This window comes from Balaenoptera physalus, assembly GCF_965194825.1.
Source record: "Balaenoptera physalus genome assembly, chromosome: 15".
Taxonomy (NCBI): Eukaryota; Metazoa; Chordata; class Mammalia; order Artiodactyla; family Balaenopteridae; genus Balaenoptera; species Balaenoptera physalus.
In genome coordinates this window covers 14,699,343-14,719,447 of record NC_138894.1, presented here as the reverse complement: position 1 = coordinate 14,719,447, position 20,105 = coordinate 14,699,343, and the positions used below count along the sequence as shown (strand labels likewise).

Genomic DNA, 20,105 nt, shown 5'->3' with positions numbered 1-20,105 from the left:
AACATGGAAATGGAAAAGCAAACGTTTGGTAAATGTTTGCTGGCCCTGCAGACACAGTGGGAAACAGAGAGGAATTTTAACAAACAAACTTTGCTAGGTTCCTCCCTGTCTACACACCTAGTTCATACTCTAGTTATCTATGGTGACATCTCCCTTCCTGGAACAGGTCCTTTACCTACATTCTTTTAGGCAGTTAGGGGGAAGGTCAAAGTTTCTTCCAGAATCTTTTTGGCCTTGATTGTTTTCAGCTCAAAATTATCCACATGCCAAAAAGACATTTGGGAGTGGTAAATTTTGTTCTCCTACACTAGGAAGCCAAACCTTACATGTATCTCCTCACACACAATGTAAAGTAGGATTCAGTAAATACACATGGAAGGAAGGGAAGGAGGGGAAAAAAAAAGAAGGAAACATCAGAAGAATAGCATAAGTACCTTTGTCATAATAAATATTGCTGGGGGCAACACACAGAATCATGAAAAATAATAAATTGTTGTTTTAAGTTGGTAAGTTTGTAATTTGTTGTTACACAGCAAGAGCTAACTGAGACACCATGCAAAGGGCTTCAGACATGGTCTGGGAGTCCTGAGGCCCCATCCACCCCCACCAGCTCTCCTTCTGGAAACTAGACCCTTCTCCACTACTCCCTCCCACTTCCACAGTCCTTCCTGACAAATATGTACAGGTGTCCTCATGCTATTCTCCATAGAGCTTGACCTCCAAATCAGACCATTTGGGGACTATTATTGGAGTTTTCTGGGACTGCTCCCCATGGTGACCTGACTAACCAATAGTTCCCCAACTTACCTGTGCATTTATTCCCACATCTGTTCAGCAAATGTTGATGAGTATCTGACGCATGTCATAAAAACTTCTAAGTGCTCGTAAAATATAAATGAACAAAATGGGCAAAAACCTCCACCCTGTGGAACTTGCATTCTAGTGGAAGGAGAAGGGAAGAAGTACTAATGAAATAAAATTCATATTTTATGGCAAGACAAGAAAAATTTTAACATAACATTTTCCTCTGCCCATTTAGGCCTCCTCCCTCCCCTTTAGTGTGCATTGTGCATCTGCATTAACCAGACCTCCTTAGGAGATAACATTCCTTCTTAATCTCGTAAGGGGTCACGATGACCCACTACTCGCTTTGTACGTGCAGATCTGGATTATGTAAACTGTCAGTGACGTGTAACCCTTTATCTCAAAAATGTGTATCACTGTGCTGTGACCTCTGATGGTTGGAACAGTCCTCAGAGCTTTCTGAAAGACTGTCTGTTGGGTTATAATCCTCAGGCTGGCTCAAGTAAAAATTTTCCATTTCTTTTTTAGATTGACTACTGATTAATTTTTTGTCAACAGAATAATAAATAAATAATAAATCATAGTTCTGTTTGAATGTGATAGTACAATAGGGGATTCAGGAGAGCTGAGATTCAGAGATGGGTCCATGTTGCAGTTATAAATGAAGTGATCAGAGGAGCTTTCATTGAGGAAGTGAGACTTCCAGACAGAAGGCTAGTGCAAAGGTCCTGGGGTGGTATCAGACCTGGAGCATTTGTCTCTGGAAAACAGTGAGGAGTTTGATGTGGCTGAAGCAGAGTAAACAGGGAGAAGCATGTAGGAGAATAGATCAGAGATAACTGTATTAGGGTTCTCCAGATATATATATATATGTCTCCTCAAACAGTAATGGAAGCCAAGAAGCCCCACAGTCAATCTGCTGGAGGACCAGGAAGGCTTGTGGTATAATTTAATTTGAGTCCAGAGGCCTGAGAACCAGGGGGGCTGTGGTGGCAGGGGGCACTGCTGGTACAAATCTTGGACTCCGAAGGCCCTAGAATCAGGAGCTCCAATGTTCAAGGGCAGGGGAAGATGAACATCCCAGCTCAAGAAAAGAGAGAGCAAATTCACCCTTCCTTGGCATTTTTTTTAAATTAATTTATTTATTTATGGCTGTGTTGGGTCTTCGTTTCTGTGCGAGGGCTTTCTTCTAGTTGTGGCAAGCGGGGGCCACTCTTCATCGTGGTGCGCGGGCCTCTCACTATCGCGGCCTCTCTTGTTACGGAGCACAGGCTCCAGACGTGCAGGCTCAGTAATTGTGGATCACGGGCCCAGTTGCTCCGCGGTATGTGGGATCTTCCCAGACCAGGGCTCGAACCCGTGTCCCCTGCATTGGCAGGCAGATTCTCAACCACTGCGCCACCAGGGAAGCCCCTCCTTGGCATTTTTGTTTGATCCTTAGCCTCAGTGGATTGGATGATGCCCACCCACATTGGTGAGAGCCATCTCCTTTACTCATTCTACTGATTCAAAAGTTAATCTCTTCTAGAAACGCTCTCACAGACACACCCAGAAATAATGTTTAACCAACTCTCCAGGCACCCCTTAATTCAGCCAAGCTGACACATAAATTAACTGTCACAATAATCCATTTTCCCCATAAACCCATGAACATACATTGGAACAGTGTTCCCTGGAACCAGTCTGGAAAATACTTATCTTGGAGGTACCCAAGTCTGCAGTCTTCTGAGCAGACAGACTCACGTGACTGGTATTTTGAGCGTCTCGGGTTCTACGAGTGATGGGCCCTCAGAAAACGTCTGCAGGAAACAGTCCAGTATAAAAGAGCCTGTGCTGAAACTCCAGACTTCCAGCCTCCTCTGTCACTCTAATTCTATGACCAGAGTCTGGGCAAGGGTGTCCCAAGGGAGCCAGAGGGGATGAGTGTAGGAGAGGATGATTCAATGCAGCGTCTCTGTCACAGGGAGAGGGACTGACACACAGTGGATACCAAATACCGGAGGGATTAATTTAATTGCTCACACAGCGCCAGACCCAACAAGCAGTGCAGGGAAACTGATCTTTGTCGCCACCCGCAGCCCAGAGGCCCCACTGCAGGCTCCCGGCCTCAGAAATGGGCCCATGGGATGTAGATCCTGGATTGCTCAGAATCTGTGCCTATTGAGGGGACCAAGATTGGAATTTACTTTGGGCATAGACAGACTTTCTGTTTTGGTTGAATCACTAGCAAACCCTTTTAATTACACAAATGTAAAATCCAACCGGAAATGTAGTCAAATGCTAGTGCTTCTAAGACATTAACTTTTCTGTCTATGCTCGTCATGTTCACTTCTGTCATGATCATTTATGAAATGGTTGCATATTGTAGTAGAATGGTGTAACCGAGCAGGACCCTGTGGGGACTTCCCTGGACAGACCCCCCCCCCCCCCCCCCGCAGTGTCCTCTGCTTGCCTCTTGTTTGTTAGGAAAACTTTAGCTTCCTAGGTCTTCCTCAAGTTCCAAACAATAAATTTAATCAGAGAAGTGAGAAAATGCAGAAACAAAGGAAAACAGTCAAGCAAGACAAAATAATAATAGTTTAGCCATTAAATGACGTTAAGGACATTTAGTTTCTCCTCAAGGGCTATAGATAATATTCTGAGTCATGTCCTTTGAGCTGTTTTGCAGATACTGAAACCCCCACCAGGTGGAAAAAATTAACTGTATGCTGCCCACAAGCACATAGACCCCAGACTGGTTGGAACCAGAAGGTTGATGATGCTGACTCCCAATTACCTCACCACCAACCAATCAGAAGAATGTCCACGAGCTGATCATGTACCCTGCAACCCTCTCCCTCACCCTGTCTTTAAAAACCTTTCCCTGGGGCTCCCTGGTGGTGCAGTGGTTGAGAATCTGCCTGCCAATGCAGGGGACACGGGTTCGAGCCCTGGTCTGGGAAGATCCCACATGCCGCGGAGCAACTAAGCCCGTGAGCCAAAACTACTGAGCCTGCGCGACTGGAGCCTGTGCTCTGCAACAAGAGAGGCCGCGACAGTGAGAGGCCCGTGCACCGCAATGAAGAGTGGCCCCCGCTTGCCACAACTGGAGAAAGCCCTGGCACAGAAACGAAGACCCAACACAGCCAAAAATAAATAAATAAAAATTTAAAAAAAAAAACCTTTCCCTGAAAGCCATTGGGAGTTTGGGCCTTTTGAGCATTAGCCACCTGTACTTCTTGCTTGGTGCCCTGCAGTAAATGCTGCACTTTCCTTGACCACAACCTGGTGTCAATAAATTGATTGTACTGCACACAGGTGAGTGGGCCCAATGGTATCCAGGAAATTTTGGTTTCCATTAGAGTGTTCTTCTTTACTTTTACTATTTCCCTCCCTAAATCTGGGTTTAGACTTCCCCAGAACTTCCATGTGTTGTGTAGCCTGTGTAATTCTGTGTGTGATGTTTGTTGTTGTGTTCTTTTAAATTTTTATAGGAGTATAGTTGATTTACAACATTGTGTTAGTTTCAGGTGTACAGCAAAGTGAATCAGTTATACATATGCCTTTATCCACTCTTTTTTTTTTTTTATATTCTTTTCCCATATAGGCCATTACAGACTATTGAGTAGCATTCCCTGTGCTATACAGCAGGTTCTTGTTAGTTATCTATTTTATATATAGTAGTGTGTAGTGTGTCAGTCCCAATCTCCCAATTTATCCCTCCCTCCCCCTTATCCCCTGGTAACCGTAAGTTTGTTTTCTACATCCGTGACTCTACTTCTGCTTTGTAAGTAAGTTCATTTGTACCCTTTATTTTTTAAGATTCCACATATAAATGATATCATATAATACGTGACATGTGTCTGACTTACTTCTCTCAGTATGACAATCTCTAGGTCCATCCATGGTGCTGCAAATGGCATTATTTTGTTCTTTTTTATGGCTGAGTAATATTCCACTGTATCTATGTACCACATCTTCTTTATCCATTCCTCTGTTGATGGACATTTAGGTTACTTCCTGTGTGTGATGTTTTTAGCACTTGTTTATAGAGACTATAGTAATATAGGGGCTATAGTGTGGGCTTGGGATCACAAGATGAAAATTTGGGTCACAAAGGAAGTGTGATAGATTTTCAATCCATGTGACTTAGGACACACAGGTTGCAGGAGACCCTGAACACATCACCCTTTTGTATAAAGTTGCTTCAGATCTTCTCAGAATAAAGACAAGTTCCTCTATGCATCAGTCACTGCCTATATCTGGAGCTTTTTGTCAACACACATACACACACATGCAGGCACAGGTTCATGCATGCATACATGCACACCATACACACATGTGCACACACGTATGTGCACATGCATACACGCACACACTAACACACGCAGCTACACTCAGGACTTCCTTCAAGCCTGTATAAGGTTGTCTCCTCTGCCTGCCCCACACCTCCCCCTGCCCCTCACCTGGCTGGCCCCATGCCTACATCACCTCCTCTAAATCCTTTCCTGACCCCCTGGGATGGGACCACTCAGTAGGTCCAGCTCCCTGGTGCTGCCTGAAGGAGAGGTTACCACACTGTGTTCTACTCGCTTGTTTACTAGTTTCTGGCTCAGGACCTGCCAGTTCAGTTCACTCTGAGATGTAAATAGTGGACATGACCTAAAGTGTGCCTCTCCCAGGAATTTACATAATAACAGCTCTGATGGGCTGGTTGTGGAATGAAGCCTTTGGCGCGGAAGAATTTCAGGGACAAGACTTGGGAGGGGTGTCTATCAGAAGCTGCTATCATTATTATTATTAATGATAATTATAATAGCAGCATCCCATCATTATTTCTACCTGAGCCCTGCAGAATTTCAACCCAAGGCTTCCTGAGTAATGTTTGGAGTGCTTACTAGTCATTCCATAGGAAGCAGTCAATAGATGTTGGCTTTTGTTCATAATGTCTGGTGTCCCCACCCACACCATATGTCTTTAAAGGGTAGGGACCGTGTCTTCTAAATCTCTTGTATCCTCTTCCTCTCCGAAGCATTCATATAGAATTGACATATATTCAAGCTCCAAATGTGTTTTTACTTAAATAGAGAACATGTTCAACTCATCTTTGCTGGCCCTTCTCTTGTGAAATGTGCCTGCCACCCACCCAGGCATACCCAGGTCTCCTCCCACTCCTGGCCCTGCTCCAAGCTGGGTCAAGTTGAGTTACCACCGGTGAAGGAGATGAGCTGATATGGAAAGATGAAGCAGGGGTCAGGCCAACCATGGAACCACAGCATCAAAGGTGATCCCAGGGCAGAGCCAAACAGAAGTCAGGTGGGGCGAGAGGTAGGGCAAAGAGAAAGCTGAGATGAGCAGAAGCCCTAGAAGCAGGCGGATTGGTCCAGTGCTGACCTCGGGGCCCAGGCTTAAAATCTGGGTCTTACTTGAAATATTTGGATGATTCCTCCAGGCTTCCTCCTTCACTCCTTCACCAGGCATCTACAGTCAGGCCCCATACATCTTCTTAATTTTTGGCAACTCCTCAGCCACAAGCCTCGGGTCCCTGCACGTGGATGACTCATCACTCCCCAGGTGTGCTGGGAGCTCTCCTCCATCACACCTTCCTTAGTTGCTCCCTCTGCTTAGAAATGCCCATCCACACATTCTCTGCCCTGAAACTACTTTTTCTTTGAGGCCCAGATTAAATGCCCTTTCCTTTGTGAAGACCCGTCCAGCCCTCTCCACCAGCTGCACCTCCAAGCTACAGTGGCGCCCGTCTACCTTGCTGCCATAGATGTCCTCACACTGTATCCTGAATGTCTAACAAGAACCAAATGATCATCCATTAATTTGTTCAAGACTTTGCACTTACTCATCACCTTCAATGTACCAGCAGCTGCCCTGGGCACTGGTGACCCAAAATTGAACTATACGCCCTCAAAAAGCACAGAGTAGTCCCGGCACATAAATACATAGTTATGATGTGATCGCCAGGTGATAAAATAATGGGGCACATGAAGGCCATGGAGAGGCAGGGAAAGAATCTAAATTTATCAGAGTCATAAAGCTCAGCATGTCTCTCCTCTGCTTAAAATCTTCCCATAGCGTCCTTTTTCACTTAAAAATAGATAGAAACCTTTATTTGCCTTCAAGACGCCCCCATGATCCAGCCCCTGTTTCTCTTGCCCACCTCCTAATCCTCTCCAGGGTCCAGCCCCCCAGCCTTCCACTGCTATTCAGACACACTAAGCCCCTTCTGTCTCAGGGATGTGCATTTGCTATTTCTCTCCTGCATCACTTCCTAGTCCCACTCCCTCCTGCCCTTCAGCCTCAGCTCAAATGTCACCTCCTCCAAAAAGTCAGGGTCACCTCCCCGACCACCCTCTCTAATGTTACCATCGAATACCTACCGCCCTCACCCTCTCTCATGTAAATTGCCCTTGTTTGTTTTCTTGTTTGTGAATTTGCTTGTTTAGTGTTTCTTCCACTCAATTATCAGTTCCAAGGAAGCTTAGTTTTGTTGCTCCTAGAATAAGAGTGGAATAAAAATTTGTGGAACGACGTTGGCGTCAAATGGACCAGGTGTACACGTACAGCCTATGTGACCTTCAGCAAGTTAAGTATGTCACTTCTTTTAGTCTAGTCTCTTTACCTGTCAAATGCAGGTAAGAATATTTGCCTTGCAGGGTCACTGTGAGGGTGAAGATACACTGTTCTTAAATGTCCTGGCCCACAGTACATGTTGGACAGATGCTGAGTGGTTGTACAAGAGGAAGAGAACCAGCAGTCCACCCCTCTGAGCCCTGATACCACGGGCTCTCTGCTCTAGCTTGTTTGACCATGGAGCCTCTACGAAATGGAGAGGGATTTGGGGCTCTGAGGATGAGTGTCAGTTCTAACTACAAACTCTCAGTTGAGGTCCAACCCTATATTCCCAGCTGTAAACAGTCAACTCAACTCATCAGTTCCACAGTAACCTTAAACTCAGTACGTCCAGTCCAAACTCACTGCCTTTCCATCACTGCTCCTCCTTGGTCCTCACACATCAATACTAGCAGGCAACTAATGGTACCGGTCAGTCGGTTGGACGACTGATTCGTTGTGAAGTATCTGATAGAAAAATCGTGACCTGAACTAAAACTGAAATTGTAAGCAGCCCAAGACATTGTCCATGGACAGAGGAGGAGAGCTGGGTTCTGCCTGGAGCTTCTCGGTTGTTTCTAGAAGCTCTGGAGCAGAGAGGCCGGAGGAGAAGACATGGCCAGGCTTCCAAGAAGGACTCACCAAGTTATCCAGTCCCTTTGCATTGAATACTGCACACAGAGGCCCACTCACTCCCTGTATTAGTTTCCTACAGCTGCTGTAACAAGTCACCACAAATGCAATGGCTTAGAACAACATAAATTTATCATTTTACAGTTCTGGAGGTCAGAAGTCTGAAATGGTTTTCACTGGGCTCAAGTCAAGTTGTTGGCATGGCTGTGCCCCTTCTGGAGTCTTTACGGGAAAACCCATTCCCTGCCCTTTTCCAGCTTCTAGGGACCACCTGCATTCCTTGGCTCACAGCCCCTTCCTCCATCTTCAGAGTTAGCGGTATAGCATCTTCCAGTCTCCCTCTGACTCTCACCCTCCCGCTCCCTCATAGGAGGACCCTGGTGTTTGATTACCTTGGGCCCACTGGGATACTACAGGATGGATCAGCCTTAATCACATTTGCGAAGTCCCTTCTGCCATGTAAGGTAACATACTCACAGGTGGGATCAGGATGTGGACCTCTTTGGGGGGGCCATTATTCTGCCTCCCACAGACCCTGAGCAGGATGAGCTTGGCTTGGGGGCACCAGGCCGGAACCCAGCTTCCTGCCTCTCTACCGACTCTGTTCAAAGTAGAGCTCAGTGCAGGCTGAGGGCTCACTCTCCTTGGTGAGTCGTACGGGCTCTTGGGGCTCAGCCGAGACACAGGGAAACCAGCCAGGTCAGGCAGCAGCCTCCAGCCTGAAGGCAGGGTCCGAGTGTCCCTGGAAGAAGGTGAAGCAGGTGGCCTGGTCACCGCCCTTGTACAGATCCTCGATGTTCACATCCTGTGAGGGCAAGGCGGCGGCTGCTGGATAAGACTGCTGATTGCGTGTCAGCCCTCGAGGCTTCTGGGGCTTGGCCAACAAGGGACCTGAGAGGGTGGCTCTTTCCCCAGGGAATTGCCCTCTGAAGGTTCTGGAGGCAAGGGTCTGGGTGCTGGGTGCAGGGAAAGATGGTGGAAACCTGAACAGGAGGGATGTGTGGACCTGGCCAGAACCCACAGATGAGCACAGAGATGCCAGAGCACCCCGGAGGCCTGGCCAGGTCTGCAGGCCCCCCCAGAACAGGGTGCGGTCTCTCACCTCCAGCTGCAGGGAAGGCCCCACCCCTGTCTCCACACATGCCAGGCAACGACTGCCTCCCTGGATCCCCAGGAAGATGGGGAAACTGGTGTGGCCCAGGCCTCTGTTGGGGAGTATGCAGATCATCTCTGGGGGCGTGGAGGAGAAAAGAGAGCCAGGAGATGAGGGGACCCCAGATCGCAAGCTCTTGAGCAAGCTAAGGCTTGAACAGGAAGGGGCTGGGCCAGGGCACAGCTGGCCTGACCCCTACATGCACGCTGCAGGGTGAGCTAGGACTCCGACAGGGGTCCTGACCCTTCAGTAGGAAAGGGAGAGCTTGGGGTAGGCGGAGCTTGGGTGAGTCCCAGGGCGTCGAGGCCCCAGATGCTCCTGCACGACAGTTGTCTGCGTCGGGATCTCCCACCAGGAAGTGGTCATCTCTCATGTACAGAGCCTCCAGATATGCATCCTTAATTCTGAAACAGGAGGCAGTGCTGATGGCGCAACCCCTTCAGGCACCACTGAGCCCCACGCCCCTCGCACCCCACACTCTGAAGGACAACATGGGGCACTAGGGGCGCTTCTCCTTCTTCAGGAGAGAAGTAGGGGTGCTACTCCACCCAAGAGCATGTCGAGACCAGGTCAGCCTTAGGCAAAGGAAGTTTTCCCAGGGCTCGTGATTTTTTCAGAGACCGCACCTCTGTCTCTACCAGGCTTGGCCTCTGTCAGGCCCTCAGGGTGGTGACGGGAGCCTGCGTCTTCCCACTGAAGGGTAGAGAGTTTTCCTGACGCTCCAGCCCTTTTCCGTGCCTCCCCTGAGAAATTTCCTAACGAGGTTCCGATGTCTCTGGGATATGCTGAGCCTTATCCCAGATTTTCTGGGCCCACCCAAGTTTTCATATGTTTATTCTCTTCAGTAAACGGATTAGTTGAGTATATAATAACGTGTGTTTTGTTTTCCAGATACTTTAAAGGCTCTTTATAGAAGAAAATCCACAAATGAAGGGGAAAAAAAGTCCGATGTGACGGTAAGCATGCCAGCCTGGCCACCCTGCTCCGGTGAGTGTGCAAGTGTGTAAGGGGTGGGCTGGGCTGGGCTGGGCTATGGATGCCAAATACAGGTGGTTAGCAGGGGGCTGGAGCAGGGCCTGATGACAGGCATTGGGATTGCCTGTGGTTCTGACGATCAGCCTGGGGGGTAAACGCGTGCCAGGGAGGCTGAGAAGGAACCGTGGTGAGTCCCTGCAGCACCAAAGCCACGCCCATGCTACTAGCCCATGGCTGGTTGGTTTCAGAGATGGTCATTGGCTGCTCTCAGGCCTGGGCAGCCCTCCTTACCTTCAAGAGCAGAACCTCCTGGCCAACACCACGCCCCCAGCAGATTCTACTCTCTCAGTAACAGCTAATTATAACACCCTTGGCTAATGACTGCATGTGTTTAAAGCAGGTTCCCCTGTCCAATAAAAATGAAGATCTGGGGCTTCCCTGGTGGCGCAGTGGTTGAGAGTCTGCCTGCCAATGCAGGGGACACGGGTTCGAGCCCTGGTCTGGGAAGATCCCACATGCCGCGGAGCAACTAGGCCCATGAGCCACAACTACTGAGCCTGCGAGTCTGGAGCCTGTGCTCCGCAACAAGAGAGGCCGTGATAGTGAGAGGCCCGCGCATCACGATGAAGAGTGGCCCCTGCTCGCCGCAACTAGAGAAAGCCCTCGCACAGAAACGAAGACCCAATACAGCCAAAAATAAATAAATAAATAAATTTTTTAAAAGAGCCTAGAAGACATTGCAGAGAATATGTATGTAGTCTTAAAGTCACAGTTAAGATACCTCCTGCTCCCACACTTCCTAGTTGTAAAATCTTAATTAAAAAAAAAAAAAAAAATGAAGATCTGGAAAGAGCCTGGGTTTGCCAGCTGGCCTTCTCCCTCCAACCTGCACAACCAAGAACTGTGGCTAACTTAGCTGCCAGCAATATTCTGTTCAGAGACCAGAGCCCAGGCTAGATACCCCAGAGAGTTGACATATGTTTTGTCATTTGCGTGCGCCATGCACTTGTGTCTTGTCTTCCCAGCTACGTTGTACCTTCCCAGAGGCCCTGACCGGCCCCCCATGTCTAGGATAGGATGGGCCCATGGAGAAGCTGAGGAAATGCATCCCAGGTGTCAATCTTATTTTATTTTTATTATGCCTTAACTCATTCCTCGAAGAGCTTGAGATCATTTACAACAAAAATCACAGACAATAAAGTGGTAAACTAAAAGTAAAGACTCAAATGTCAAGTGAGATAAAATGCAGGTAAGAGTTGGAAGCCCAGACTGGGAATAGAGGCCACAGAGGCTAACATACAAAGATGCTGTCACTGAGATTCAAAATTATCTCTGAGCTTTGAGAATGGAGGCCAGAGCAGCACAGAGAACCTGGAGTCTGAGTCCTGGCGCTGTGTGACATTAGGTACTTTATAACCTCTTTGAGCCTCAGTTTCCAAACCTATAAAATGGGCTTAGTAATGCCCCCTTTGTAGATTTCTCAGGTTGGAGGCAGGGCAGTAGAACGGCTGGCATCTTGCAGAAGTTCAGGAAAGAAAGCTCTTGTGATTATGATGATGATTAAGCTTAATTATGGGGCATTTGAGATTTCTGGGGTGAGAAGGAGACTCATCCCTCTGACTCAGCCCTCTTTCCTCTTCCTCTGTCATCTCCAGACCCCCTGATTAGGAAAGGGAAGACTCCAGGAAGACTTACATGTAGTATCTTGCCATGGGGAGGGAGCACATTCCTGCAATCAGGGGTGACTGGTCCTTGCTGAGAGGGAAGGGAAAAAAGGGCTGTCAGAGGATGAATGGATAAAGAAGATGTGGCATATATACACGATGGAATATTACTCAGCCATGAAAAAGAATGAAATAATGCCATTTGCAGCAACATGGATGGACCCAGAGATTATACTAAGTGAAATAAGCCAGACAGAGAAAGACAAATATCATATAATATCGCTTATATGTGGAATCTTAAAAAATGATAAAAATGAACTTATTTACAAAACAGAAATAGACTCACAAACATGGAAAACAAACTTATGGTTACCAAAGGGGAAAGAAGGGGCATACATTAGGAGTTTGGGATTAAGATATACACACTAAAATATATAAAACAGATGGATAACCAACAAGGACCTACTATATAGGACAGGGAACTATACTCAATATCTTGTAATAACCTATAATGGAAAAGAATCTAAAAAAGAATCACTTTGTTGTACACCTGAAACTAACACAACATTGTAAATCAACTATATTTCAGTAAAAATTTTTTTAGAAAAGAATGGCTGTAATTTATAAAAAAAGGGGGGCTGTCAGAGAAAGAAGGGGGTGGAGCTAGGGAACAGACATCCCAAGGAGCCAAATTACCCAATCACAGGGCGGAAAGTTCTCACTAGGTGCTTATCTATAAGAGGCCTACCAGAATCCACCAAGGGCTCCTCAGCCCAGCAAGCTCCAGGCAGCTCTGAGTCTCCCTCTTTTGGGGCCATCCGAGTCGAGCTGGCAGGGGTGTGAGCTTGACTGTGCACTGGTGCCGGTTCTGGGAAACAGGATGACAGGTTTCCCAAAGAGTTCAGCCAGGAGCCCTTCCTGGGGCTCAGACTGGGGTGGGGTAAGCTCTAGCCTCACAGTTAAAGGATGAACCTGACTGGAACCTTGTCCCACTCCCATCCTGGCCTTAGAGTCACCACCTCCCCCTGCCTCCTCTGGACAGCGCTGCTAGGAGGAACCTCCCACCTGCAGCCAGGGCGGGGTCTCTCTGCAGTTAGAGAGTGTCGTTCTGGGGACTGGATCGCTTTGCCAAGACTGTGATCTGTGAGAGACCATGCACACTCCCCCGTTCTGTTCCAGATGGAAAACAGCACAGGCTTGAGATACACAGACTTGTGTTTTTGAGGAGGAATGATCTAAAAACTGACGCCAGTGTTCCTGTACAGACCCTAAACCACAGAGCTTCACATGGCTCCACTCCTTCCGGTTGGATCATCTGTCCCTAGAGCGTTTCCCTGAAATGACCACCTCCAGAAAGGCCATTCCAGAATCCAGCATGGAAAGAAACCCAGAGCCAATCAGGGCATGAGGGTGGTAGGACTTGGAGAATAGCCCAGAAAAGTAAAAGCAAGGATGACTAGGGCTGATTGTCTCACCAAGGAAGAAGGGAAAGAGAAGAGAAAAGATAAGAAAGCAGAAAAGAAGAGGAAATGGGAGAAAGGTAGGAATGAAGAAGCAGGGCTCAGAGCAGGAGAGAGTGACACTGAGGGACATTTTGGGAAGCAGGTAAGGAGGAGCAGATTGATGCTGATGGCAGGACTTTTGGCCATCTCAGCATCCCTGAGCAACATGGCCTGGATCTTAGAAGAAGGATGACTTAGCCAAGGTGGCTTTTAGTACTGGATCTGCCACTTGATCACCTTGGACAAGTCAGTTCCTATCCCTTGGCTTTGCAGTGAGAGTTTAAGGGTTGGTGAGAGCAAAGGATCACAGGACACCAATAGGAGTACAAACTCTGGATGGATATTGGTGATGTGAATCAAAGTCTTAAAGCATTCTATGTACTTTGTAATTTCATCTGTTGCCCTTATTCTATGGGAAAATAATGAATTGCCCAAATGTTTAATGATAAAGATGTTCATGGCATCATTTTTTATAATAACAAGAAGCTGAAAATAATCTACCTGCCCAATAATAGGTGATTGGTTTAAAAATTATGGTAAATAAGAAAGTATGTGTACATTAAAGACAATGTAGAGGGCTTCCCTGGTGGCGCAGTGGTTGAGAATCTGCCTGCCAATGCAGGGCACACGGGTTCGAGCCCTGGTCTGGGAGGATCCCACATGCCGCGGAGCAACTAGGCCCGTGAGCCACAACTACTGAGCCTGCGCGTCTGGAGCCTGTGCTCCGCAACAAGAGAGGCCGCGATATTGAGAGGCCCGCGCACCGCGATGAAGAGTGGCCCCCGCTTGCCGCAACTAGAGAAAGCCCTCACACAGAAACGAAGACCCAACATAGCCATAAATAAATAAATAAATAAAAATTAAAAAAACAAAAAAACAAAAAACGATGTAGAAAAACATTTTATGATATAAAAATGGTCAAAATACATTAAGTGAAAAGCACAGGTTATAAAAATGTGTGCCTTATGATTCCATTTAAATCTGCCCGCATACAGAGAAACAAAGATGTTCGATATTTTACAGCACTTATCTATGGCTGACAAGATTATGGGTGATTTTTATTTATTTATTTTAACATTTCAACATTTTTCCTTACATGAATATAAATTTCCTTTGTGGTATATGGTAAGTTTTCATTTTTTTTTTAATGAAGGGTTCGATTACAGTCGTTGGCTTTCCAAAATATGCCTGCCCATCGAATTACCTGGGGGACTCTGGAGAAGTACTATTCCCTGGGCTGAAGGTTCTTGAAGTGACTCAGTGATCAACTGGTCTTGGGAACTTATACACTAGCTCAGTTCTTCTCACTCTCTAATAAACGTGTAAATCACCTGCAGCTCTTGTTAAAATAGATTCTGATTCCCTAGGTCTGGGGTGGGACCTAAGACTGCATTTCAAACATGCAAGCAAATGATATAAATGTTGCTGGTCCCTGGACCACATTTTTAGTATCAAAGGACCAGATGATCCCCCAGCCCTGATAGGTCGACAGCAGCATGGTTTCCATGCAAGCCCATGTGAGTGAGATGCTGTGCTCTCCCTTGGCCAAGCTACTGGGGCTTCTTTGGTCGGAGCAGCAGAAATATGGGCAGCCTAGCAGCCGTGCCAAGGGCTGGCCGGGGCAGACGAAGTGGAGGGTCCCTGTGTAAAGCTGGATAGGCAAGCTGATGACTCCCACCCTTGGTCTGGGTCAGCTCAAAGAGCCGGCAGAAATTCAGGACTGGTCAAGTCCAGCTGGATCGCTGGGGTCCTCTTGTCCTGGTCCAGCCCCAAATTCCAGTGTCTCTCCTACAGACTCCCATATCAGGAACCCCTGCCTGGGGACCTGGTATAGATTGTGATGAAGTGAGGATTGTGTAGGAGTGAGAAACTGACTTCTAGCCCATCAGAGAGCCTGGGCTCCTGGTGTTGAGTGTTTGCCATGATCCCTCCCAGTGCACCACAAACTCCATTCCCCAAGCTTTCCCTTCCCTATTGTCCCCAAGTGACCTTTCACTGGACTTTGGTCTATACCCCTCTCTGGACCCCATCCTTGGATGTCTCAGACCTCATCAGTTCACCTACCCTGGATCAAATACCACCACCAAATAGCCCTGGGCTTCCTCATGCTCTTTTGCACATCACACCTGTTCTAGCCTCTCCTTCATCCTCCTACACACTATCTCCATGGAATCTGATCTCTCCAAGACAAATATCAACTTCTGTGGAGCCAAATCCAAAGATTTTTTTTTTTGATTCCTCTGATCTTTGGCCATTGTCCCCCTGGGAGCCCTTGATATTGATTCACACCTCTCCATTCTCTCCTTCTCAGATGCATTGTAGATTCTCCCTTTGTTTGGGGGTCACCCCTAAACCTGGAAGTCACCGGCCAAGGTCCTAAGCTCTTCTGTTTCATATCCCATGAAGCTGCAATCCATCCATTTCCACAGCTGCATGATCATCTTTCTCTAATGCCTTCCAAGTCCAGACTGAACATCCTCCTTTATCTCCAACAGCCTACAGGACACCGCCCTTTGGATATCCTGCCATCATACCCAACCAAATTCATCTAAGGTCAAATTCACCTTCTCCTCCCAGCTCATTCATCCCTCCCGGTTTCATTTCTCTCACTGCCATAATCTTTCTCTAGACAGTGAGATTCAAATCCTGAGAACTGTTGACAATTTCTCCCACTTTTCCTGACCCTATGTCAGATTTATCAAGTCCCAATAAATAAATTCTTTAAAATATAACTTTGTTTTCTTCATAGCCCTTGGAACTGCACCTGTATTCCTGGTTCCTCTGCCTTCAATCCAGCCCAACCTATGTGAGGTTCCTGGACTTGTATTCTAAGTACTGCTTTCATCACATTCCCATCCAGCTCTAGAATCTACATTGGCTTCCCATTGTATGATATACTTATCTTAAGTGTATCTCACTTCTCCGTGGACACTAAACCACCTCCCCAGCAATGAGACCTCTTTCTTATCTTCTCAGTAGGCATACTCAAAGTTATCTTTCATTTCCCTACCTCAGAAGTCATCCCTCTTCACCATTGTCCATTCAAATCCTTTGACATTACGGTCACTGGACATGGCATTATTATCTATAGGTTGAGTATCTAGTTCTGCCAAGTTAATTATCAGCTCAGAGAAACAGCTCAGACATACAAGTTCATGTCACTTAACCTCCAATCTTCAGTTTTCAGCATCTATAAAATCATGGAGTTAGAGTATGTGGTTATTAAGATTCTTTCAAGATCAAACTATCAATGATTCCATGACTCAGAGTTTAAAGACTCTTTCCTTTTCCATTGCAAACTTACTCTGAACTCCCATTAAATTTCAGTGTGTTATTTATTGTTTTATGTATAGGCATTTTTTCCCTTATAAAAGTTAACAAGCTCTTGAAGCCACAAAGCATACCTTGTAGCCCTCTCCATCTGCCCCAACTAAGACACATCGGTGCTTATGAGCAGGACATAGAAACACACTGCAGATTCGGATGGCAAGGTTGGTTCTAGACCTAACTCTGCTACCAATTTGTTTTGTCACCTTGGAAAATTCCTTTTTTCCCTAGGCCTCCAAATTCTTATCATTGGAATGAGGGGTTGAATAAGGTTAATATTTTTCAAAACTATTTTAGGTTTCACAAGGAAATTTTACACAGACACTAATGAAAGTTAAATGGATAAAAGACACCTGCTTTTGCAGAAGCAGAGAATGATGGTGGCACCAGGACCCAGCTAGCATTGACTACTGAAGCAGGCACTGGGTGTGTATGTCAATCCCAATCTCCCAATTTATCCCTGCCCCCATTCCCCCTTGGTAACTAAACACTCTACTATATATAAAATAGATAACCAATAAGAACCTACTGTATAGCACAGGGAACTCTACTCAATACACTGTAATTACCTATACGGGAAAAGAATCTAAAAAAGAGTGGATGTATACACCTAAAAAAGATGTATATGTATAACTCACTTTGCACTACAGCAGAAACTAACACAACAACGTAAATCAACTATATTCCAATAAGAATTAACTTTTAAAAATTTTTTAAATTTTTAAAAAATAAAACTAAAATAACGTACACTGCAAAAAACCCCAAAAAACAAAAAGGCACTGGGGCATCTCTAAGGAACCTCAAGCTTCACCAAACATTGTTGAATACCACTGGCCTAGATGATTTCTTCTGAAGTTACTTTCTAAAATCTGTGGTCCTAAATATTTAAAAATCTTGACTTGACTTAACCTATACCTTCTCCTTGAATTCCTTCTATGTGCCCCTAGACTTATTTAGCAACCCATGGTGATCTATGTAGGAGATACCTTGCTAACTAGAGAGCTTGCCAGGAGGAGTTAAAAGGAGGTGGCATATCAGAGCTATTGACAGAGGGAGAAGAAAACAGAGAAAGAGAGAATACTGCCTGCCCACCACTGACCTGCAGATCCCAGGTGCCTGGAACCTCCGACTGATTTCTCCAGGGCATCTGAGTTTATATTGCCTGGTCAGGGTGGGTAAGCCTGTAGCAATCTTTATAATTGTCTCCAGGATGGGGAAGAAGAGCCTAGGGATTTCACAATGTCTTCAGTGCAGCATGGATAATAAGGAGGTGGGGAACAATAATGAGTGTTTGTCGAAAAGGGAGTCACCCATAAAGCCTTGGCAAAAGCCAGGCCCTGGGACTCTGCTCATAGCTATTGTTATTGATAATGTTATTGGTGGTTTTGGCAGCCAGATAAATGATGCTGGGGTCAGACGACTTTATATCACCTTCCCTTTGGTGCCCCATGGGGCTCCATCTTAGCCATAGGGAGGTGGAAGAAGCAAGAGTGAGTGTGTCTGAAGGTCCTAAGGACAGACTTTTTTCTGTAGCCAGGCTGTGGCCAGTGAGGCAATGTGAGAACAGGGACTGATGGCATTGTGAGTATGGCCCTGTTTGGAATTATGAGAGGAACATCTCTGTTTTTCAACAGGTTCTATTAGTTGGTACCAGTTGATGAGATGTAATGTCTAAGGAAACCCACTACAGACAGAAGACATTGACCTTAGATTCATCCTGGGACTGAGCAGGTGCCCTTTGCCGTGGACTATGTGGGCACATGGCTCAGTGTGATCAGGGTAGGGGTGAAGAACACTCAGGCCTCTGATTGATATTACTTAATTCAGTCCATCCATCCACCCATCAGTCCATCAACCCATCCATCCAACCATCCATCCATCCATCCCTCCATCGGTCCATTAACCCATCCATCCATCCATCCGTCAGTACATCTACCCACCCACCCATCCATCCATCCATTCATCCATCCATTCATCCATCCATCCATTCATCCACCTACTCACAAAGGACAGAGACACTTGGGCATAGTGCCCAACATAGACCAACTGCCTTATGGTAATTCTCCCTCACAGGTCATTTGCAAAGTTCCATAAAGGGCTTGGCAAGGATGTGGGAGAGGTCAGTCCTATACCCAGATGTCTGCAGAGTGACGGATGAGAAAAATGGGCAGAGATGGGAACAGATTTCTGTTTTCTAAGGCCAATAGTCATTCTTCACTCCCTTTCCCAATCTCTTGTCCCCTCAATGGAAAAGGTCAAAGCACAGGGTATTATATCAGGCAATCAATGAGTGCTTACTGAGCATTTACAAGGCCCTGTGACAAAGGTATACAACACCTGGTCCCTGTTGTTAAGTAGCTTTACAGTCTGTCTGGGGGCTAAGCCATAAACACTTGAAAAGACCAGACTCTCTAATCTGTGGGCCAAGGGAATATTGGAGACAACAGAAACAGAGAACCTCCTCGAGTAAAAAGATAAATTCCTAGAATTGAAAGGGTCTTAGCCCTTTACATTGTTCCTCCTTTTTTTTTTTTTTTTTAAGGTTTTTATTTATTTATTTATTTTGGCTGTGCTGGGTCTTAGTTTCAGCCCGGAGGATCTTTGTTGCGGCATGCAGGATCTTTTGTGGTTGCGGCATGCGGGATCTAGTTCCCTGACCAGGGATCATGCGGGATCTAGTTCCCTGACCTTGATCCCTGGTCAGGGAACTAGATCCCGCCTGCCGCAACCAAAAAATGTCCTGCATTGGGAACTCAGAGTCTTATCCGCTGGACCACCAGGGAAGTCCTTGTTCCTCCTTTTTCAGCTACTTGTGTCCGCTCATCCCTGCTAAAGCCCTTTTGAATTCTTTAATCCTACAAATGATGAAGGAATCACTTCAGGCTGGAGAAAGCTTCAAGAATGAGGTGAAATTTCAGCTGCTCCCTGCCGGGTGGGTCCATTTAGATGGGTGGAGGAGAGAGAAAGAATATTCCAAGGTGGAGGAATAGTTTCCACATTCAACCCTCACTGGATCCCAATTATTTGCCAAATATTATTCGAGGTGCTTGGAAACAAAACTGATACAGCCTTGACCTTGAGGTGACTTTAGGGGCCTCAGACCCCAAGTCAATTTATTACAAGGAGGGGGAGTTAGCATAGAGTTAAGCACAAAGCACTGTCAGAGCAGATGACCAGGGATCTCCACTCGGCAAAGGCTCCTCAGAGGAGGTGACGATATGAGACTATGGCTGGGCCTGTGGACAGAAGGAGAGTGTGAACTAGGTCTGTTCTCGGCAGCCCTGAGAGGCCTGTGGTAGCAGCTGTGCTGCCTGCTGCCCAAGGACTTGAGCTGCATCTGGGCTGGAGCCGCTGCAGTCCCCAGAGGCAGACGCTATGGCCTGGCCTCTCCCTTGCTGGTCCTTCAGCAGAGAGGTGAACCTGCCAGGCTGGTCTGACTGGTGA

General features: G+C 46.5%; 1 protein-coding gene across 1 annotated transcript; it reads right to left on the bottom strand.

Annotated features, from left to right (window-relative positions):
- Positions 1–1,926: 1,926 nt before the first annotated feature.
- On the bottom strand, positions 1,927–16,755 carry IL1F10 (interleukin 1 family member 10; the record flags this gene model as incomplete). Its single annotated transcript, XM_082426212.1, is given in 5 exon segments — positions 1,927–8,740; positions 8,744–9,270; positions 9,518–9,597; positions 11,864–11,923; positions 16,739–16,755. Coding segments are annotated over 5 exon segments (792 nt in total). The 3' UTR covers positions 1,927–8,632.
- Between the last annotated feature and the right edge of the window lie 3,350 nt (positions 16,756–20,105).